This window comes from Anomaloglossus baeobatrachus, chromosome 12 (genome assembly GCF_048569485.1).
Source record: "Anomaloglossus baeobatrachus isolate aAnoBae1 chromosome 12, aAnoBae1.hap1, whole genome shotgun sequence".
Lineage (NCBI taxonomy): Eukaryota > Metazoa > Chordata > Amphibia > Anura > Aromobatidae > Anomaloglossus > Anomaloglossus baeobatrachus.
In genome coordinates, this window is record NC_134364.1 from 55,458,858 (window position 1) to 55,482,848 (window position 23,991).

General features: G+C 48.5%; 1 protein-coding gene across 2 annotated transcripts in view; it reads left to right on the forward strand.

Annotated features, from left to right (window-relative positions):
* Positions 1-23,991, forward strand: part of SYNE2 (spectrin repeat containing nuclear envelope protein 2) — a 518,190-nt gene that overhangs the window by 80,914 nt on the left and 413,285 nt on the right. For both annotated transcript variants that reach the window (XM_075330437.1, XM_075330436.1), the window contains exons 3-4: positions 15,184-15,245; positions 17,600-17,695. In XM_075330437.1, coding sequence (XP_075186552.1) covers positions 15,184-15,245; positions 17,600-17,695 — 158 coding nt within the window. The remainder of the gene's footprint in view (positions 1-15,183; positions 15,246-17,599; positions 17,696-23,991) is intronic.

Genomic DNA, 23,991 nt, shown 5'->3' on the forward strand with positions numbered 1-23,991 from the left:
TGTAGCTGAATGGTGGTAACTTCAGCTGGAAGATACACGTCACCTACAGTCAGCCAGTGGTACTGCAGGTCCCAGGAAAACCCAGCTTAGTGGATTAGCGGAGCCTGCGCCCACCAGAGCCACTGATACTGACTCCTCCCCTATCACAGCACAGTCAATGGCGGGAATGTGGCCGCACCTGGTGACCGAAGTAGAAGTCGCAGGAGCGGACTCCGGTCAGGACGTGACACAAACAACACAGTTTTCCAGTTTAATGAGCTCAGAAAGATCACAGTAGTAGGGAAGAGCAAACATGTCTAAACTAAATTTGCTGCTGCTACCCTCGCCGGCACCAGTACAGCAGAATATAGGTAGCACCAGGCTTGTAGGGAGGCACACAGTGCTCCATTTTCGGATCACTACTATGGAGCGGTAGATACTGTCTGCCATATGGTGACTTCATATAGTAATGGATCGCTCAAGAATAAACTGTTCTGGGACAGAATACCTTCATAATATTCAGAGTACCTCCATAATATTCAGAGTACCTCCATAACACAATGTATGATGACCGGTTTATTCGTCTGATTCCGTATGAATCTGACAAAGAAGAAATGCTGTCTGAAGTCAGAAGCATATTGAGGTACGGTACGACCCTATGCATCTCTGTGCATAGCATATTATGGTAGCGTACATCTCAGCAATTGCATCATAATACGTTTCGACTCTTTTAAAGGGGGGTTTTCCCTTGAAGAAAGATAACTTTAATCAATAGATCTTGGAATAGTAATAATTTCCACAATTGGATGTGTTTAAAAATAATCTTTCTATGCTGAGATAATCTTATATGTGTCCCTGCTGTGTACTGTGTAATGCCGTGTCTGACCGTACAGGGACATGGTCTGATCATACCACATCTGCTGGGCCGGGGAGGAAGTAAAAAGGTATACAGACATTACAGCACGGGATCACAAATACTTCTTTCTTTAAGGTTAAACATTTAAAAAAAAAAAACAGGCAGGGAAATGTTTAACCTCACAAAAAGATCCCGTGCTGTAATGTCTTTAGGCCCTGTGCGCACTTACCGGATTTTGCCGTGGATTTTTCGCGGATTTGCTGCATGTTTCGCTGCAGAAAATGTTCATAACATCTCTGCAGTGAATCACCAGTAAATCCTATGGAGAAAAAAAATCCTGTGCGCACTGGGCGGAATTTGACAGCTGCATGTTTTGCTGCGGGAATCCCGCAGCAAAAACAAGTGCATGTCACTTCTTTTCCGCACATCGCTGCGGGATTTCACTCCATTGACTCCAATGTTAATCATGAAATCCCGCAGGGAATAACGCAGGCAGCAAATTCTGTGCGGTTCACTGCGTTTTCCTGCGTTATTCCCTGTGGTATTTCGCGGTTTACCTCCGGTAATGTACATCGCTTGTCTGCGGTTTGCAGGGAAGTGATGTCATTACAGGAAGAGGAAGCGGAGCAGAGAGTAAACACAAATACATCACAGACACACAGACACATCACAGACACAGACATCACAGACATAGAACACAGACACATCACAGACACAGACATATAGAACACACATAGAAAGAAAACGGACATATAGAAAACAAAGAACGTGGGCTCCGCTGCATATTTACCGTCCAGCCGAGGTAAGCACACAGCGGCGGCCCGGTATTCTCAGGCTGGGGAGGGAGATGGGCAGGGTTAATGTCCCCCGCCTCACTCCCCCTCCCGCAGCCGAGAATATCAGCCGCAGCTGCCCCGGCACTGTCGCATCCATTATGCGGCAGCACCGGGAGTGTCCTCGGCTCTTCTTGCCACCGTGTAGCAGTGGTGGCAAGGTAATACAAGGGGTTAATGGTGGGGGATCACCGCCATTAACCCCAGGCTTGATCATGGCAGCGTCTATGTGACAGCTGACATGATCAACCCGTAAGTAAAGTGAATAAAACACAGACACCGAAAATCCTTTATTTTAAATAAAACAAACAAGCCTCGTTCACCATTTTATTAACCCCTCCCGCAACAAAACTCCGGCGTAATCCACAGGTCCGACATAATCCACAGCTCCGGCTCCGGCGTCCTGCACTGCTGACATCCAGCCGCGACTGTCACAGACACAGGCTGAATGAAAGCAGCAGACAGCAGAGGTAATTACCGGTCATTTCCCACGGCCGGTAATGTGAACTCACTGCCGACCGTGGGAAATGCAGCGATCTGTCCTCTATCTATCTATCTATCTATTATCTATCTATCCCTCTGTCTATTCTTCTGTCTCTTTATCTATCTATCTATCTATCTATCTATCTATCTATCTACTATCTCAGAATTAAATGACTTTTTTTTTCCTTTTTTTTTTCAATGTGCTTTATTGCATTGAATGCAATAAAGCACATCCCAACCCGGACGCGGCAAAACCGCGGCAATACCGCGAATAATACCGCGGTAAAACCGCAGCAAACCGCGGCAAACCGCATGCGGTTTTCGGGTGCGGTTTCCCACGGTTTTTTACCGCGGGTGCGGTAATCTTTGAGAGCATGCGGAATTTTCTCAAGAAAATTCCATTTCCCAGTGCGCACATAGCCTTATACTTTTTTGCATCCTCCCCTCCCCAGGAGCTGTGGTATGATCAGACCATGTCCCTGTACGGTCAAAAGAAAAAGGTTTTGGTACCGTGTTAGCCAGTTGAAAAATGACTGATTGCTCTCAGTGAGAGAAACAAAATTAAAATTTTGTAGTTGTGATACCTTTTAATGGCTAACTAAAATAAAATAAAATCTGATGTTATAAAACAAGCTTTCGAGACGTCTCAGGTCTCTTCCTCAGGCATGATATGACCTGTACGGTCAGACACGGCCATTACACAGTACACAGCAGGGACACATATATAAGATTATCTCAGCACAGGAACATTTTATATAAACACATCCAATTGTGGAAATTATTATTATTCCAAGATCTATTGATTGAAATAAACTTTGTTCACGGGAAAACCCCTTTAAGGGGGTTAGTCCATTGAGAAGTTATCACTTATCCACAGAATAGGTGATAACTTGCCGATTTGTTTAAGTTCTGCTGAGACTCCCCACTCCGATGCCAAGAACAGGGCTCTGGGTGTGTTAGAGTGGAGCAAGGTTTGTCAGACGCTTTCAAATATGCTATTTTATGTGCAAATGTAACTTATAAACTATAGTTTGTAAAACTCGCATGGTTGTGGCAGCTTGGTGGTTATAGTTTGTGATGCCTCATGTGGGAGGGAACAGCCATTGCCTCCCTGACTGATACTTACAAAGGGGCTGTCTATCGGGTCTCACTTCATTAGCTAAGCCATTCCCCTTCTATGTTACTGTGACGCCCTGGGCAAGCCAGGGGTCACAGGTCACAACACCACCACACCCCACACTCCAGGTAGGCACATCACAGCTAAACTACAAATCCTTGTTGCCTTCCTCCAGAGGCTGATGATTCACACCAGGGGGTGGGCCAGGCGGTTGGCTCCGCCCACCAAGGAGATCACAGCTCTGGAGGCGGGAAAAACCAGGCAGTCAGCTCAGGGACGAGCTTGAGTAAACAGAGAGTAGCCCAGGTAGGGCAAGAGTAAACAGCAAGTGAAAGTGAGAAAAGTAGAAAAGTGGAAAAGGAGGAAAGCAAGTGAGGTGACAAGAAGGAAGGAAAGCCTGAAGGGTCCAGCTTTGTGTAGGGCCAGAACAGCAAGGTCAGCGACGGCGGTGACTGTCTGGAGGGGGACCGTTTGGAAGTTCCTGGAAGGACCCCGTTGGCTGTGTGCCCGGTGGTCTGGAGCAGTGTTCCGAAGGACAGTCAGCACCAGAGCAGGGGCCTCTCGGACCCCGGCAAGGCTAGGAGTCGCCAAATTTGCCGAATCCATCAGTGAAGGGGACGTAGATCCCCCAGCAACCAAGTCCCGATTGAAGGCAACAGCTCAACCTGAAGCAGAGAGACACCGCCACCGCCAAGGCACCAGTTTCTCGGGGCCAGCGCCTGCGGGCAAAGTGTAGAGCTCCTCCGGCCCAGATTGTAGTCGGGGAGCGGGTAACCGGAGGGAATCCACCGCTACCACAAGTCAACCATAGGTGCAAGGAAGAGGGACATCACCGTCACCTACCGGGAGTGCAGGTGCAGCCGTCTGTGGGACCGTCCTACCAGCCGTTTGGTTTACCGTACAAACTGTGTCCGTGTCTCAGGCTGAGTGAGTACCACAGTGCCGCAAGGCACAGCGCTGCCCCCGCGTCCCTGCGCCCACCAGGCCCTGCACCTCACAAACCATCACCGGGCCCCGGGATCACCAACCCCTGCCCACGGAGGGGCAACACAACACCTGGCTGCTCCGCATCACCATCCCCGGGATCCCCACATTGAGCAGTGGTGGTGAAATCACCACAACCGTGGGTGGCGTCACGAACTATAACAATCCCCGCACCCAACAAACCCCTTTCACTCACGGGCGAGGAGTGCCGCTCGAGAAACCCCCGGGATCCGGCCTACGGCTCGAGCCACCACTGAGCAGCGGCCGCCGGACCCGAGCGGAAGGGGGTGAGCGTAGTGTGCTGACACCCTCCTCCCCGCCCGCGACAACTTGGCGTCACGAACAGGATCTTACCGCTCTGCCGTCTGGTAGAGGTGCGCCTTGTTACCGCCGGAGGTATCCGGCAGAAAAATTGCAGAAGCCGCCATCTTTGGCGCGAAAAGTTCCCGCTCGAGCGTCTTCTCGAGCAGTAGAGGCGCGAAGGCCAAGACCCCGCCCCGAGAGAGGAGGGGCCGGAAAGAGCTAAGGGGGACGCGATGGCGGCTGGCCGCATGTAGCTGCGGCTATACAAGCAGAGACGCCAGGACTCTGCAGACTGACTGGGTTCCTGGAAGGCACGATTGCCAAGATGTACAACCCAACTCCCAACGAGGAAGCCCCCGCGCCCGGCACGGCGACGTGGTTGAGGGACCGGACCGTCCCGCTGAGTAACCGTCTGCAGGCTCATATGCAACTCCTCCTGGAGGAGTGGGAGACCGACATGGCGGACGTAGTGGCTGCTATGTGGCGACGCGAGGCAGAAGAGGATTTGGAGGAGCGGGTAAGCGACCCACGCCCCTGTATTCCTGAGGGATCGGCCGTTGGAGCTGAGGGGCCCGGCCGGCTTCCGCTCACCCTGCCTCTCTCCCCGCTACCCCTGATAGTTGCTGCCGCCCCGCCATTAGGCCCGCTACCTGCCCAACCAGTAGCGATACCCTGCCCAGCCGCTCCGGCGGACCAGCCGGCTGCCGACGATCGGGACGTCCCTGAAGTACACCAAGGGGAACCGCTAGAGCCGCGGCCCCTTAACAGCATTGTGCCAGAAGCCCCGGCAGTGATGGTGCCAGGCCCCGAGTCCGGGACCGTGGCCTGGATGAGGGCCCGGGTGATTCAGTTCCACCAGCGTCAGCAGGAACAGATCTTCAGGATGATGGAGCAGTGGACCAACGAGGTGGAAGAGCTGATTACAACTGCCCCGATGTGCGGAGGGAAAATGGATGTAGCAGAGTCGACTAGTGACCCACGTCCCTATGTCCTACCAGGACCGGCCGCTGCGGCTGAGGGGCTCGGCCTAGTCTCGGCCTATGCATCGCCCTTACCGTTACTGATGAGGCGCCTCAGTGTAAGCTCGCCTAATATGCTGCTCCGTGCTACTGCGGAAGGGTCTGAAATGCTGGATGCTGGAGGTCAGGAAGCTGCGACAGCTGGCGGCAACCCGCCTGACGCAGGAACAAGAGATGACGACTTCTGCCCTAGCCTCGGGTCTGCTGTTGAGTGCGAAGAGGCAGGTGAGCGTACCTGCTGTGTAGGAGACCCTGTGGTTGTTCATACTCCGTGTACCGGTGGAAATGGGTACCGGGTGCCCCTGTCACCGCGGGCATGTCAGTGCATGTTGGATATGCTGGTGGCAGAGGATGGGTCCGCCGCAGCCGAAGAATCTGAGTAGGGCAGCGGATGCCCGTGGGGACCACCACTGTTTGTTGAAAAGTTGAAAAATGAAAATGATGATTACCGAGTTTTCACCAGATTGTCTGTTGTGATTGAACCGGCCGGAGCCGGCACCGTTGTCCCCATGGGGACCGTTTAAAAATGCATGGGAACTATCCATGGACAAGCCCGTGAACTTGCAGGGCAACCACAAACGTTAGTGGCTTGTAAATATGTTGGTTACCGTTACCGTTTTCCGCAGTGCCGCCTCCGGAGAGGCAGGTTGGAGGGAGGGCCCTCAGCAGAGCAGGCTGGGGCCCAGCCACCAAAGGAACCGGTGGCTACCCTCTGGAGGGAAGGACAGATCCCGCTCGGGTAACTTGTGCTGGACTGTGGGTCAAGGGGTGCTGCCTGGGTTTTAGGGGCAGCATCAGGGCCAGGTTGCTTGGGTGGGAGAGAGCGGAAACCGTAACCGTAAACCGTTGCAACGTTAAAAGTAAATGTGCCTCCCGTCTTGGGAAGAGTTATTAAAAATGTTATATGTTGATTTTCCAAATGTTATCTTTTTCAGAAAAATAAAACCGGTGTAGGACGGCAGCCCGCGGACGGTCTGCATTTTGCTAAGGGGGAATGTGACGCCCTGGGCAAGCCAGGGGTCACAGGTCACAACACCACCACACCCCACACTCCAGGTAGGCACATCACAGCTAAACTAAAAATCCTTGTTGCCTTCCTCCAGAGGCTGATGATTCACACAAGGGGGTGGGCCAGGCGGTTGGCTCCGCCCACCAAGGAGATCACAGCTCTGGAGGCGGGAAAAACCAGGCAGTCAGCTCAGGGACGAGCTTGAGTAAACAGAGAGTAGCCCAGGTAGGGCAAGAGTAAACAGCACGTGAAAGTGAGAAAAGTAGAAAAGTGGAAAAGGAGGAAAGCAAGTGAGGTGACAAGAAGGAAGGAAAGCCTGAAGGGTCCAGCTTTGTGTAGGGCCAGAACAGCAAGGTCAGCGACGGCGGTGACTGTCTGGAGGAGGACCGTTTGGAAGTTCCTGGAAGGACCCCGTTGGCTGTGTGCCCGGTGGTCTGGAGCAGTGTTCCGAAGGACAGTCAGCACCAGGGCAGGGGCCTCTCGGACCCCGGCAAGGCTAGGAGTCGCCAAATTTGCCGAATCCGTCAGTGAAGGGGACATAGATCCCCCAGCAACCAAGTCCCGATTGAAGGCAACAGCTCAACCTGAAGCAGAGAGACACCGCCACCGCCAAGGCACCAGTTTCTCAGGGCCAGCGCCTGCGGGCAAAGTGTAGAGCTCCTCCGGCCCAGATTGTAGTCGGGGAGCGGGTAACCGGAGGGAATCCACCGCTACCACAAGTCAACCATAGGTGCAAGGAAGAGGGACATCACCGTCACCTACCGGGAGTGCAGGTGCAGCCGTCTGTGGGACCGTCCTACCAGCCGTTTGGTTTACCGTACAAACTGTGTCCGTGTCTCAGGCTGAGTGAGTACCACAGTGCCGCAAGGCACAGCGCTGCCCCCGCGTCCCTGCGCCCACCAGGCCCTGCACCTCACAAACCATCACCGGGCCCCGGGATCACCAACCCCTACCCACGGAGGGGCAACACAACACCTGGCTGCTCCGCATCACCATCCCCGGGACCCCCGCATTGAGCAGCGGTGGTGAAATCACCACAACCGTGGGTGGCGTCACGAACTATAACAATCCCCGCACCCAACAAACCCCTTTCACTCACGGGCGAGGAGTGCCGCTCGAGAAACCCCTGGGATCCGGCCTACGGCTCGAGCCACCACTGAGCAGCGGCCGCCGGACCCGAGCGGAAGGGGGCGAGCGTAGTGTGCTGACACCCTCCTCCCCGCCCGCGACATTACATTTACACATCATAAAATATGTGTAGCGCCGGCGTCTCTGCAGAGATACAGACCTATTCACCGACCTGACCGGGTTGCTTCATCCACCGCACTGTCCGGGCCATCCACGTGTGCTGCTGCCTTCTTCCCTCCCGGGCCCTGTACATGCCGCACAGAGTTCCCGAGAGTGCACCTAAGATGCACAAGTGCACACCGGCCCTACTTTTAAAGGGCCGACGTGAAATTTTCAGGAAATGCCTGTCAGCCTATCGCTGAGAAGCACTGTGTATTTAGGGCACCCTCCAATTAGAGGAGTTGCCTGCCCAACACCTCTAGTTAGTCAGTCAGTCCCCAGTCTGCTACCTAGCTAGCTGTCAGGTCCTGAGATCATACCCTGTAATCCCTGTGTCTATCTTCAGTACCTGCCCTCCCATGCCTGTCTATCCCTGCTGTGCCCAACATTCCTGTCCATACCCGCCTGTCCTGCTTGCCTCAGTTACCCCACCTGAACCTGTCTATACTTAAGTCCGTCATCTGTCCTGGGGGTCAGCTGCCACAGTCCTGTTCACTGCCCTGGGAGTGATACCTGGTGTCTGCCTCGTGGTGGGTGCTTAGTTAAGCCCCTCCCTCTAAGGGGTAAGCCCGGGTCCCCCCTGTGGTCCAGTTGTTGCACTAATTGCGCTCGCTGCCTCTGCACTGGCTGCAAGCGTTACAATATGTTTTGTTGTGTTGATAAAGGCTTTTGTATCGGTGACATCCCCTTTTTGTTGACGGAATACAGACCTCTCCCATGATACCTGTATTCTGCAGATGCCATTGAGGGAGATGATTTGGCATGGATGGGTATAAAGCTATGGGACCTATTTACAGTTTTCTAACTTCAGATATGTATTCTAATAATCATGATTCATGCATACCAGAATAGGGCCGCATGGTCCCGAGTCGTGGCTTACAACAGCTGCTGCACAGGGTCATGCTTGTAGGGATAACGTCTAGCACATCAGTGGTGAATATGCGAGATGTAATATATAATACATTCGTCTTCAAACTGTAGAATGACTCATGAGCTTAAAGAGCAACTCCGGCCAGAGACAGTCTCCTTTATTCCTCCTCATTAACCGTGGTAAAAAAACAAATAAAGCTGGAGATGCCTTCCTTTTACCAACCTAATGCAAGGTCTGATGGATGAGGTCCTCGGTGTGTGCCACCACCGGTAGGATTATTTAGCAACTTCGTAAAAAGAGAATTTTTGATTCTGGGAATAATCACCTATGGTTGGATGTCCACGAACCTAAAGAACCAGGCTCTGCAAATCCCCATCTTGACTGGAGCATTGGGCTATTTCTGGTAGTGCCATAGACCATGAATGGAGAGGTGGTTGAGCATGGGCTTATTGTCTTCATTTCAGATGGGGCTCTGAAGAACGCCATGGATTGATTTATTAAAGGACTATTTGCAATCTATGTGATGGGGAATAACTTGTTGATCACTATCACTTCAACCTCTAGGACCCCCCAGTGATCCTGAAAATGGTGCTCCGAAAATTGGGAGAGGTCCGAATCTCATCCATCGGCATGTTATTTCCTATCACATGGGTAGGGGATCCGTTTTTGGGAAAACCCTTTTAACAAACCAAGAATATGCAATAATAAAGCAGGGCAGGTGCATGGACATCTGCAGAATATAAACTACTCTGCTCCTATGCACCTCGTTGTCGTGTTCTTAGAAGATATTGGCCCCATCTTATCCTCTCAGGAAGGTTGGTCTTGGTTCCCCCAAACCCTTTTTATGACTTGAATATGTTTTTGCACTTCCGTAGTAGTATATCTCAGGAGGAGGACATGGATTTTGGCTCTTTCCATCATAATCTTCTGGGGTTAGGTTGAACATAAGGGTCACCTTACTATTATATCCACCAGGATTCAGTGGCCACCTCCTTATGGGTCAGGGAACCTTAGTTCTCATCGTAAATTGGGGGTTAACTTATACATTTATGGCAGGATATGCGCCTTAATATTAATGGAGGAAAGCTCATATAATGATGTAAATTGCCAGTATAAACATGCAACTTCAGACTCACAGCAAATATGTGTCACGCTAGGCATGGGGAAATACCAAATTAACAGCGAAGAGGGACGGAAACCCTCTGTCTAGAGGAGGGGGAGATGGTGACCCCTGTTAAAACCTTCCTGGCTCCCCTGACATGCTTAGATTGGTTCCGCACCTATGCACCGAGCAGGATACCTGGCCCTTGCTGACCCTGAACTTGACCCTGGGTAATGACACGGCGGGATGTGCACTAGTCAACCCCACTAAAGGCTCCTTTACACGCAGCGACATTGCTAGCGATGTCGCTGGTGAAAGCACCCGCCCCCGTCGGTTGTGCGTCATGGGCAAATCGCTGTCTGTGGCGCACAAAATCGTTAGTCCCCGTCACACATACTTACCTACCTAACGACATCGCTGTGGCCGGCGAACAGCCTCCTTTCTAAGGGGGCGGTTCGTGCGGCGTCACAGCGACATCACACGGCAGCCGTCCAATAGAAGCGGAGGGGCGGAGAGCAGCCGAAAGAAAGTCACACCCACCTCGTTGCCGGAGGACGCAGGTACAGTGTTGTTCCTCGTTCCTGGGGTGTCACACATAGCGATGTGTGCTGCCTCAGGAACGACCAACAACCTGTGTCCTGCAACAGCAACAATATTTGGGATTAGAACAATGTGTCAATGATCAGGTGAGTAATTTTGATCGTTAGCGGTCATTCGTACGTTTCACACGCAACGACGTCGCTAACAAGGCCGTATGTGCGTCACGAATTCTGTGACCCCAACGACATCTCGTTAGCGATGTCGTTGCGTGTAAAGCCCCCTTAAGTCCCAAAGAACACACGTGAAAGCAAAGCAAACAAACAACATACAACAGCGTTTCTCCAGATGATTACAAGCTGACTGCTTGCAATTAGGACCGTATAGAAAATTAACTCTATCACCAGCAACTTAGCCAGGGGAAATGCAGGTATATAAAGATACAGAGGGGAAGAGATAGGTGAAATGCAGGTATATAAAGATACAGAGGGGAAGAGATAGGTGAAGGATTAGCAACTGAAAGGAAAAGATCTCCACAGGGTCCTAAAGGGGAAAAAATAAACCCTAACAGAGAAGACACACAAAACTGAATTCACATCACAGAGGAAAAGATGTAAAATCAAGGTGCACTTTGTGTAGCCAAACTCACCTACCGTCTACAGCAGGACACCACAGGGTTCTCTGTCAACTGTGACACACCAGTGACAATATGATGTGCAAACAAGAAAATACACGATAGCCAAATAATCGGACCTCCATTGCAAGCAAACGGCACAGTATACCAAATATATGACCCAGTAAAAAACAAATGAAACTAAACTAAAAATTGGTATCAAATCTGACGCAAAGCACAACATATATTGGACTTCATGGCATCATATTACCTCCAAGTTGTATTGGACTGTAATTCTGCCCCCATAGATGACACCAGGCCTGATCTGTATTCCTCTAAGTTCATTATCTTGTATTATTTTGCCATTACTTTGATCACACTTCTGGGACCAGGGAATCGTGTTGTCCTTCTTAAGCGATTTAACGATTTCTTGCACTTTTGGCTATTACATTGAGCAGATAGGAAGTACACGGAGATTTCGTTGTATCCTGTCTGTCAAATTGTATGACGAAGAAACAATTAGCTGCTACTTACCCAGAAGTTCCCATGTCCAACAGTTTTCTCCTCTACAGTTTATTGTTGCCTAGAATTAGGCCACGTTCACACGTTCAGTATTTGGTGAGTTTTTTTATCTCAGTATTTTTAGCCAAAACCAGTAGCTGGTGAAAAATGCAGAAGTGGTGCCCGTGTTTCTATTATATTTTTCCTCTGATTGTTCCCCTCCTGATTTTAGCTTAAAAATACTGAATAGAATGCTGACCAAATACCGAAGTGTGAATGTAGACTTGGTCACAAGTCAGATTGTATGTCAATGATTTTCTTGTTCATGCAATGTACACTGTATCACAAATGTGTGCCATCTGCATGTTACCTCTGGGGATCTGGGATCAGGAGGTCTCAATGCTTAATTGATTAGAATTCCTCTGTAGAGTCTACAGAGTATTGTAGTGGATTTAGTTTATTTAATGCCAAAGGGGTTAAGGACCTTTCTCCTTTCTGGCTGAGATTACTCTTAGCCTTAATCATAGTTGCATCATCTTATCATAACTCCCTTCCACTACATTTACCCACTCCTGGCTTCACTCCATACCGGTTATAGATCTTCTCTACTGACCATTTTGAAGGAGCCTGTCTTTAGAGAAGCTGAGTTATTTGTTTCAGTTGCAGCTGTGAAGTTTCCTGCTGTGAAGCTCAGGAATGCTATTTGTTGTGTCTTTCCCCACCCATTTGTCTTACCTTCCTTGAGTTATTTTATTGCAGTAGCGAGGCATGTGACTGCGTTCGGGGGAAAGGACTCGTTTAGGGACATAAGGGAGTGCAGGGATCAGACTCAGCTAAGTGTTAGGGAGAGGGGAGCCAGCTCACCTCCTATTGCCAGAGCCTCCCTTCTACATTTCCCCTGGTTTTCCCTTTGTGTTGCGCCACTCACCGGGTGTCCTTTCAGTCCTGGTTTGACACATTGGCCAATTATCAGGAACAAGTGCACCTAGGAACTCCCTTTTCTCGCTTATTGGCCTGCATAAACATGCTGCCAATCGCCTAATGCGCGAGTCTTGTGCTTGCTTCAAGGTAATCACTATCAGTAACACCTCACACCATGTAAAAAGGTGAAATGCGAATGATAAAATGATAATCTATCATATTAACAATCGTTGTACCCAACCAAATGCGGTCAGCCTGTCAAAGCAGATTATCACTAACAAAGACCGACCGTCCTGTAGGTAGCCGATAGGCGGTCATTTAACAGCTATAGTCATCCAGTGTAAATGCACCCTAAATGCCTCTATTCACATTAGACTTGCGTCAACCAAACCTGTTGATAATGTGTATGGGGCCTGGACAGACTATTATCAAAGAGGATCAAAGATATTATCAAGGATGACTGATTTCAGATTGCTGATCCTTTTTGTTCTCCAAGAAATTAACCACAGCAAAAAGATGTCTGGCAGCAGTTCACTGTTAGGCCAGGGTCACACTTGTGAGTGACTCACGTGTAATACGCGCAAGTCTCGCATCACCTGGCATGGCCGCGTACTCTCCTGACAGATGCTCCTGTCCGGAGAGTGTGCGGCCATGCCAGGTGATGCGAGACTCGCGTGTATCACACGTGAGTCACTCACAAGTTTGCCTCCAACCTTGTAGAGAACACAAGGAGAGCTGTCTAAGATACCTAAACATTGTTTGTCAGGCAGCTATCTAAAGTGTATGGTGAGCTTTAAAGGCCCCTATACTTTATTCTCCTTCGTTTAACAGCCTTCAGCTCGATCTCGAACCATGGAGACTTGATGGATGAATGCTCTGCAGGAAGATCGATCTTGTGAAGCCTCGATAGGTCCACAAGGGTCTTCTCCACCATTTTCTTAATAGTATCAAGCCATCAGGCTGCTGGTCTTCCTCCTCACCTTGTTCCTTCTATTCTTCTGACCATGATGTCCTTCTCTAGTGATTGATCTATGTATGATGTGTTTAAAAGCCGCAAAGCCCCTATACACATTATACTAATGTTGGCTGAACCTATCGATGGGTGTGACCGATGCGCTGTGTATCGGGCTCCAGGTGTAGGATACCTGGGAGAGATGTTGATCGCCCATGTCCAATTTTGGACTGCTGATTGCCTTGCTCTCCAATAAATAGGTTGAATACATCGAATACATAGCAAAGCTCAGCAAATAGCATTCCTGTCAAACGCTAAAAATTAGAAATGTGTAGTCCTGGGAATATATGGTTCTCCTATATAGTATCCAAATGTGGTAAATCCTGATGGAAAAGGAAGATCTGTGGTCTCTATAGTATAAAGCAAGCAGACGTTCCACAGTTTATAGGTCTCCACCTAGTAACCAGAACAATCATTGGAAGTATTATAAATGCTGTTTTGGGATCTCCTCAGATTATCATGGATTGTCTCAAATCAAAGATTCCTCGGTAACAATGGGTCTTTGTGCATCTTTAAGATGTAAGAAGTAGCACCTGTTCTGACAACTTTACAAAGTGAAAACACAGTTTCATGTCCTAACCCCAGGTCTAAACAGATTATTAGGATTTACTAACTTGTTTCAAGAAATTTATCGCCAACCTTAAAGTAGTGATGAGACCCAAACTCATGATGTTGACGTGAAATCAAAATGTTTCTAAGATGTTGAGTGACAAAATGTTAATATATTGTAAACATCAAGGGGTTGTCTCATCTTGTTAAATTGGTAAAACTGCTAGTAAAAACAATTTATGAAAATCCTGTGCGTTCTTGAGAATGGAAGGATTTTTAATACTTTAGGCAACGTGCAGTAGAGGCCAACTCTGCAGTCTGAGAGGTGGCCTTTTTCCAAAGTATAGCTCTTACAAGCTTTTTGCTATAAAGTTTGCAAGTGCTGCTCTGAACCTGTCTGGATTGCTGGATACAACTTCAGTGCTTCTCCAAGGTAAAGTATCCTCTGCTTGCAGTATGGGAGAGTGCACAGTTTGGCTCGGAAGCGCAATCGAGCATCTTGTCCGAAATGGCAATTGCTGGGAACAAGAAGGAAGTTGGGAGGCAGAGGAGGGTTGTGCTCCTGATCAGGGCTGTGGAGCCGGAGTCGTTGGTTTGGCTTACCGACTCCACAACCCTGCTTTTGCTCAAAGAACCTTAGACCACCACTAAAGGAGTTGTCCTCTATTTTTAACCTTTTATTTATCTCTGCCTGTGTAACTTAGTGATTGGCTGCAGCAATGTTGATACGACGTCACTGCTGAGTCCAAAAAGCAGAGACCGGGGCATCAGCAGAGATAAAAGCACAGGTTTGTTTGGGGTTTTTTTTACAACAAACTTTGGATATAGGCAAATGTTTTCTGTAACGGGACAGCCACCTTAACTGTTGGGTTTTAAGTCTTCTAACTCAATGAATTCCCAGGATGGACATTTATGGCGTATTCTCAGGAGAGGTGCTTGTCCTATTTTGAGTGATACTCCACCCGTCCCTATCCCAGGTGTTGAGGTTACGGCACAAGGTCAGCTTTTTTTGTACACTTCTATGAAAGTTATGGAAAAAGCTGAGCACACACCTTAGTATTGGGCATCTGGATTTTTTGCCTAGGGCTAGTGGCATTTTTGCCCATAGGTTTGGTCTGGTGTTGCTGTTCAGCCTCATTTAAGTAAATTGGTTCTGGCTGGTATAAGACAGATGTTTATAAAGATTTTTTTTCTTTTTATTTTACAGCTGAGCAAGAGGGAACACAGAAAAGAACGTTCTCCAACTGGATCAACTCGCAGCTGTCAAAGGTAATTAATGATTATCTAAGGGATTCCTCACTTTCCGTCAATGACCAGTCCAATGGTCGTGACCTATCTGGAAAATACAATATTAACTGGCAGGATGAGGAATCTGTATCAGCTCAACCATGAAGGACTGTTGGAAAACTGAGGCCTAATCAGGTTGGAATTTGGAAATGGTCACATAAAAATCTTCCCTGGGTTAATATGGCTGTATATATTAAGTAAATGGTGGCCAAACAAGTTGGTTTTGGTGGGACGGGCCAACTGTCCAATGTCAATGATGGAGTCGTCTCATGGCGGATACTCAGGGAAGCAAGGGTTGGATAAGTTAGACATTGGCATTCTTGATCCTTTTGTTCTGGGTAACTCTTCCCTCCCCCCCAAACACACACACTTTTTGAGAATATATGAGCCTGGGAAGAATGGCCCAATGAATGTTTGAGCACCAACTATTTAACCCTTTTCCTTCCCGTACATGTATGTCAGACACCAGGAGCAGGTGTATGGAGCAGACTCAAGAATTGAGCCTAAACCGTACCCGATAGATGCCAGCTAAATTAAATAGTTGGCATCTGTGTCTTACAGCCATAGCCGGAGCTGAGCTCTGCCCGCAGTTGGTAACCATTTAGATGACAGTGTCCCTGACAACAACATTTAAATGGAACACGTGCCGGATTCCATCGGTAACATAATCACGAGGAAAGGATGAATTAACATTAGTGATGAGCGGGCACTACCATGCTCGTGTCTCGTTACTAGTGATGACCGGGCACTACCATGCTCGGGTGCTCTTTGCTTGTAATTAGCAGTCAGACATGCGGATGGGTGCGACTCACATGCAGAATATAAAGGAATTCAATGGGAAACTCGAGCATGTTTCCTGCCGATTTCCTGGAAAAATGCTCAAGCCCCACATTGACTTCCAATATACTCAGGTAAACGAGTCTTGTCTATCCAAGCATCCAACTGTTATTAATGAGACCCAAGCATGGTAGTGCCCGCTCATCACTAGTTACAAGTACCGAGCATGGTAGTGCTCTCTCATCACTAGTTAAAAGTACCGAGCATGGTAGTGCCCGTTCAACACTAGTTACATGTACAGAGCATCCGACCAAGCAGAGTAGTGCCCGCTCATCACTAGTCACAAGTACAGGGCACCCGAGCATGGTAGTGCCCGCTCATCACTAGTTACAAATACCGAGCACCCAAGCATGGTAGTGCCCGCTCATCACTAGTTACAAGTACCGAGCACCCGAGCATGGTAGTGCCCGCTCATCACTAGTTACGAGTACAGAGCACATGAGCATGGTAGTACCCGCTCATCACTAGTTACAAGTACCGAGCACCCGAGCATGGTAATGCCCACTCATCACTAGTTTCGAGTACCGAGCACCCGAGCATGGTAGGGCCCGCTCATCACTAGTTCCGAGTACAGAGCACCTGAGCATAGTAGTGCCCGTCCATCACTAGTTACAAGTACAGAGCACCCGAGCATGGAAGTACTCGCTCATCAATACAAGTACTGAGCACCCGAGCATGTAGTGCCCGCTCATCACTAGTTACAAGTACTGAGCATCCGAGCATGTAGTGCCCGCTCATCACTAGTTACGAGTACTGAGCACCCGAGCATGGTAGTGCCCGTTCATCACTAGTTACGAGTACTGAGCACCCCCGCATGTCCAACTTTGTGACCTTTCATCAATTTTTCTGTATTGTCCACATCCCAGGAGATTACCTACAGTGCCATAGGTTGTAAACGTCGTGATTACATTGCGCACCGTGGACATCAAGATCTTTGGAGATGGACTTGTAACTATGAGATTGTTGATATTTTTCAACAATCTTGGTTCTCAAGTCCTCACACAGTTCTCTTGTCCTCTTTCTGTTCTCCATGCTTAGTGTGGCACACACAGACACACAATGCAAAGATTAAGTCAACTTCTTCCCTTTTTATCTCCTTTCAGGTGTGATTTTAATATTGCCCACACTTGTTTCTTCCCACAGATGAGTTTAAGCGAGCATCACATAATTGAAAAAAGTTGTTTAAACAATTTTGGAAGGGTGTCAACAATTTTTTTCCTGCCGATGTTTGGGTTTTGTGTGAAATCATCTCCAAATTGCTTTTTTTTTCTCTGTTTTTTTGTTTTGTGTTGCTCCAATGCACACAAAGGAAATAAACATGTATAACAAAACATGTCTTCTTGCAATAATTTTCTGGAAGAAATACTTCATATTTCTGGGACAATTTCAAGGGGACCAACACCTTTGACCATGACTGTAGATTATATTATCTTTTTAGATGTTTTTGTCTGTAGCGGACATGAAGACAGTTACTATTATGCTCTCATTTTATTCCCCAGCACCCGCAGTCATCAGCTGTACAAGACCTATTTGTTGATATTCAGAGTGGACACATTCTCCTGGACTTACTCGAAGTTCTCTCCGGAGAAGGCTTGGTAATACAGTTTGGTTTTTTTTCTATACTACCTTTTTTTATATAGAGGTGGGACTGGCTTTTCTTTATAGGCTATGATCATTTTTGAGTAAAAAAAACCCCCAAAGAAACAGATTTTAGTGCATACCTTTTTAGTTAATATAATTGCACAAAGTTTGTCTGGAATCTTGTTTTTTTTCATTCATTTTCTCACTGATATCCAGTTTGCAGGCTGAGCTAAATTTCAGAGTTGAGTTTTCATTGGCTGTAAGCCATAATCATTAACAGAAATAAACACTCTGTGTGTAATGACTCTATATAATATATAGGAATAGATCCCTCTGTGTGTAATGACGCTATATAATATATAGGAATAGATCCCTGTGTGTGTAATGACTCTATATAATATATAGGACTAAATCCCTCTGTGTGTAATGACTCTATATAATATATAGGACTAAATCCCTCTGTGTGTAATGACTCTATATAATATATAGGAATAGATCCCTCTGTGTGTAATGACTCTATAATATATAGGAATAGATCCCTCTGTGTGTAATGACTCTATATAATATATAGGACTAAATCCCTCTGTGTGTAATGACTCTATATAATATATAGTAATAGATCCCTCTGTGTGTAATGACTCTATAATATATAGGAATAGATCCCTCTGTGTGTAATGACGCTATATAATATATAGGAATAGATCCCTGTGTGTGTAATGACTCTATAATATATAGGAATAGATCCCTCTGTGTGTAATGACTCTATAATATATAGGAATAGATCCCTGTGTGTGTAATGACTCTATATAATATATAGGACTAAATCCCTCTGTGTGTAATGACTCTATATAATATATAGGACTAGGGGGCGTGGCCTGGACATGGAGGGATAGAGTCGTGAAGTGTCTCTGCTCCTGCCCTGACCCGGGCATTTATAACACCAGGGCAACAAAAACAGAGATTTGAGCAGCGGATGGGCAACAGGAGGAGGGGAGGAGGCCCCCGACATACTTTTAAAACACCGGCCACCACAACACGGGATATCAGGAGCTATCTGAGGGATCCGGAGCGGGCAGCCCCTGAGCACAAGATGGCGGACGCAGCGAGGCATACGAGAAGCGGCCGCTCACTGGGCGCAGCCGCGGCAGCGGCAGTGGCGGCTGAGGATCCGGAGGATGCAGCTGACGCCCGGGCTCTGGCTGCGGACACAGGCGGCAATGAAGAGCGGGCACAGGTCAGTGAGGGGCAGGCCGGAGCGACTCCTCGAGCGGCTCCTCAGGCGGGAAGGCAAAATGGCGCCGAGGCCCAGAACGCCGGCGGGACAGTGTCGGAAAACTCAGTCTGCACCCAGGCGGCACTTACCATGACTGGAGCGGGAGGGGAGGGCAGTAATGCGGGGGGGTCCATGATGTTGGAGGATTCATCTGGCCCCACTTCCACCGGAGGATCGCCAGCTACTCTGGGCCTGGAGACTCGGAGGGGGGAGGGAAGGAGGGCTGCCTCACCCGACCACTGTGATGCTGCTGGCACGGAGCTGTGCGTCTTCCCCGTGCAGATGGGAACTGCTGGGACTGTGTTCTTTGGAGGGAGCCCCCCTGCAAGCCTGTGTTTCTCAGCTGCTACATTTAATAGTGCTGCTCAAGAGGCCGGGCACCCTGGCACCAGCGGGGGAATAGGCCACACAGATCATCAGCCTTTGCTCCAGATGTGGAGGGTGTTAGAGGGCCTCAGTAGTCACATCAAAAATATCCCTACAAAAGCTGATATGGACTCATATGTAACTAGACTGGAAAGCTCCTATCGTGCAGAGCTATCAGGCCTGAGAGACGAAGTACAGCAGATGGGGGAAAGAGTGGGGGCTGTTGAAGCTGCAGCACAATCCCTATCACTTAAAATAACAGAGCAGGATTCCCGCATTTCTTCCCACAATGCTCACTTTCAGTATCTGACTGACCTCATTGACGATATTGAAAACCGCAACAGACGAAACAATATAAGGGTCCGTGGCTTGCCGGAATCGATTGAATCTGTGGATTTGGACAAAACCCTACGCCACATTTTTAATGCTCTGTTACAAGTCCCACTGGACTCTCCCCTGGAGCTGGACCGATCACATAGAGCTTTGGGCCCTCGTTCTCGGGATCCGGACCGTCCTAGGGATGTCATCTGCAAGGTACACAGATACCAACTCAAGGACGCCATAATGGGGCGGGCCCGCTCGGCAGAGAATCTAAGACACCAGGGACGGAGGATACAACTTTTGCCTGACCTCTCCAGATGGACACTCCAGAAAAGAAGGGCATTACGCCCGCTCCTGGACTCGCTGCGCCAACGGAATATCCCGTACACGTGGGGGTTCCCTTTTCGCCTGCGGGTACGGCAGGCGGGCAGGGTGCACGTATTGAGCCACCCGGTGGGGGTTCCAGCGTTTGCAGCGGCCTTACGGATTCCGGAGGTGACCATCACAGACTGGCCGTGTTTGCCCCCCGGGGGACCAGGGGGCGTCTACCCTGCGGCGGTATGGGAGAGGAGGAGAAACCAGGAAGAAGTGCCCGAGGACCGTGGCTGAGGCTGGACATTCACAAGGAGGCGAAGATTTATGAAGGTTTATAAGGCGTATAAGTCTTATTACTACAGAGATGTGGTTTGATTTTTCTCATTACAGGTTAACACACTACTGACAGTTAATGTTATATTGCATTACCAAGGATGTGTTGGAGGGGCCTCCTTTTGCCTTTTGTCTAAAGGTTGTGGCCTGAGCTTGCGTCGTCGTGGGGAAGGTGAGACCATCTTAATTGGCCGCCAAGCCCCCGCGAGGAACACACTCGGTGCTAAAGTTAAAAGCCGAAGGGCGGCGTAACTTTAAAGTTAAGGTTGCTGATATAAGTTGTTAAAATAATATGCTCTGGGTCAGGCGGAGCTGCCTTCCGTGTGCAGTCCGCTTCTCTATTGGGGTTGTTGCACTTGGCTGGCCTAGGTGCAGCTTTATATAGTTCTACCCCATTAACTCCGTCGGGTTTGGCGGTACGCTTTAGCCCTTTCTTGGTGCTGAAGTATTTTCTGTTCTAATTGCTCTAATTCTCCTACTAACTCTTCTTATTTTACTTCCTCTCTCTCTCCTCTTCTTTTAATTCTTTTTCTTCTAACTCTTCTTCTTCCTCCTTTTCTTGCTCCTCTTCACCCTTCCCCCCCCCCCTCCTTTTTTTTTTTTTTTTTCTCTTTCTTTTCTCCTTTTCTCTTTCTCTGGTTTTCCTACAACCTTCCCCAACTTCCCTCTTATCCCTTCTCCAACCACAGGTGATTGATTGGACCCTAGGTGCGGAACCATGGCGGAACTAAAATTCGGCTCTTTGAATGTGAAGGGACTTAATACTCCCCAAAAAAGGACCCAAATTCTTTATGATATGCACAAGCAGAGGGTGCACATTCTTATTCTCCAAGAAACTCATTACAAAACAGGTTGTGTCCCCAACATGAAAAATCGTTACTACCCGACCTGGTACCATGGTACTAACGCAGACTCTAGATCCAGGGGGGTGTCTGTTGCCTTGCATAAATCGTTGAGTCACTCCTTGATAGACATGAAGTTGGACCCAGAAGGCAGATACGTTATGGTTAAATTGAGAATCTCAGGTAATGTGTTCACAGTCGCGGGTTGGTATTCGCCCAATGTAGATCAGTCAAAAGCGGGACGGGGATTTCTCAGAACCCTTACAGAATTCTCAGAGGGAGTGGTCATCTTGGGGGGAGACTTTAATATGCCCCTAGACCCACAGGTGGATACTTCAACTGGCCGAAGCGCGATCCCCTTATCCCACTTACGGTCCTTTAAAAGGGAGGTGCATCAGGTTCAATTGACGGACGTGTGTCGGGTATTAAACCCCTCGGGAAGGGATTATACCTTTTACTCAAACCCACACGGCTCATATAGCCGTATTGATTTTTTTTTAGTAAGTCAGCACGTCCTCACATGGCACCCAGTTGCTGAGATCGGAAGCGTGGTTTGGTCCGATCATGCACCTATTTTCCTAACAGTTTCGCCCCCGGGGGGTCAGAAGCGTGAGTGGACATGGAAACTTAACGACAATCTATTGAAGGATACACTGTGCGCAAATGATGTCAAGGAATCAATAGAGGTCTTTTTGGCAACACACGCCGGGGACTCCACCTCCCTACCTTTTCAGTGGGAAGCATTCAAGTGCGTAATTCGGGGAGTTTTCATAAAACATGGGGCACGTATTAAGAAGTTGAAGACTTTGCAAATTAGCACATTACTTGAGGCGATACATAGGTTGGAAACCACACATAAAAGAAACAGATCAGCTGGGGTCTTAGCAGACCTCGTTAAAAATAGAGAGGACTTGAAGACGCTCCTTAATGAAAAATACCTTAAATACCGCTCTCATTACCAACGTTTCCTATATCAACACTCGGACAAATGTGGTAGGCCCCTGTCACGCCTTCTTCACCCCCGCAACAACACATCATTCATACCGAGAATACAGCGGCGTGGCGGTACTGACACGAGTAACCCGGTGGAGATCATGGAGGAAATGAGGACATTTTACTCTGACCTATATAACATTAGGGGACGCCTGGCGGATATGGAGCAGAGTAAACTGATGGAGAGGATCAATGAGTACATCACAGACACGGCATCCACACCGTTGAGGGAGGAGGAGGTCTCACAATTAGAAGAACAGTTTACGGAGGAGGAGGTGGGGCAGGTGATTAAAAGCTCCCCTGCAGGAAAGAGCCCGGGCCCCGATGGGTTCTCCCCGGCATTTTACAAGACATTTAGAGAATTGATAGCCCCATTCCTCACAAGGGTTTTCAATTCGGTCTCAGACACGACTCCATTTGCGGCACAGTCCCTGGAGGCGTTCATTACAGTCTTGCCGAAGCCCGGGAAGGACCCATCTCTGGTTACCAATTATAGGCCGATATCTTTATTAAATGTGGATGTGAAATTGTTTTCTAAAACACTGGCCAACAGACTGGCCCCTCTCCTCCCCTCAATTGTTAACTCAGATCAGGTCGGATTTGTTCAAGGTAGGGAGGCACGTGATAATGTGAATAAGACTTTATTACTCATGGCTAATGCGATCTCTTCTTCTTCACCGGTTGGCCTTTTGTCTGTGGATGCGGAGAAGGCATTCGACCGGGTGCATTGGGATTTCCTCCGAACCGCGTTACAAAAGATTGGCTTGGGCCCGCTCTTTTTACAAAAAATATTGGCGTTGTATACGTGTCCCTCGGCACGGGTCAAGGTCAATGGAGCATTGTCTCGACCCATTGCGATAAGGAATGGCACGAGACAGGGGTGCCCTCTCTCGCCATTGCTGTATGTGGTAGTGATGGAGCACCTCGCTAACGCTATCAGGAGGAATCCCAGTATACATGGTCTACGGGTGGATGAGGAGACTTATAAGACTTCCCTGTATGCTGATGACCTATTGATTTATGTTTCTCAACCCCACATTACGCTACCTTCTTTGATGAAGGAGTTTGAGAGATTCGGGGAGGTAAGCAATTTCAAAGTGAATTACTCAAAAACGGAAGCACTGAGTGTCACCCTAAGATCCCACGAAGTGGCATTGGCTAAACAGAATTTCCCATTCAGGTGGCAAACTAAAGCAATTAAATATTTGGGCATACAGATCCCGGCTGACCTCTCTCTCCTCTACGCGTTAAATTATCAAACCCTATTGACACGCACACTCAAAGATCTTCTATCATATCACAAAAAACCTATTTCGTGGTTTGGACGTATCAACTCTTTCAAGATGGACGTACTCCCACGGTTTCTATATGTTTTTCAAGCGGTTCCCATATCTCCACCCGCTAGCTTTTTCCGCACACTCAAATCGGCGTTGATCAAGTTTGTGTGGGGACATTCGAGGGCAAGAATAAAATATCATACCTTAACCAGACCGACGGACAGGGGAGGGGCTGGACTGCCAGACCTCCGTAGATACCATCAGGCTACTCTATTAATGCGCATGTTTGACTGGCACTTTTTTGCTGAACATAAGAAGTGGGTAGCATTAGAGCAAGGGGGAGCGCATGTACCCTTGCGGTATCTACCTTGGTTGGAGTCACGAGAGGGAGTAAAGTTGCCTACGGCTGACTTCTTGGTAAAGGCTACACTAAAAGAATGGGATCGGACCCGACAAAAAAGTTCGTTATCTGGTCCTCCACTCCTGCTCACCCCGATCCTTTCCAATCCGGAATTTGCCCCGGGATCTGACTGTTCCACTTTCTTGCGCTGGGGAAAAGATGATGATGTTAGGATTCATCATGTATTAAA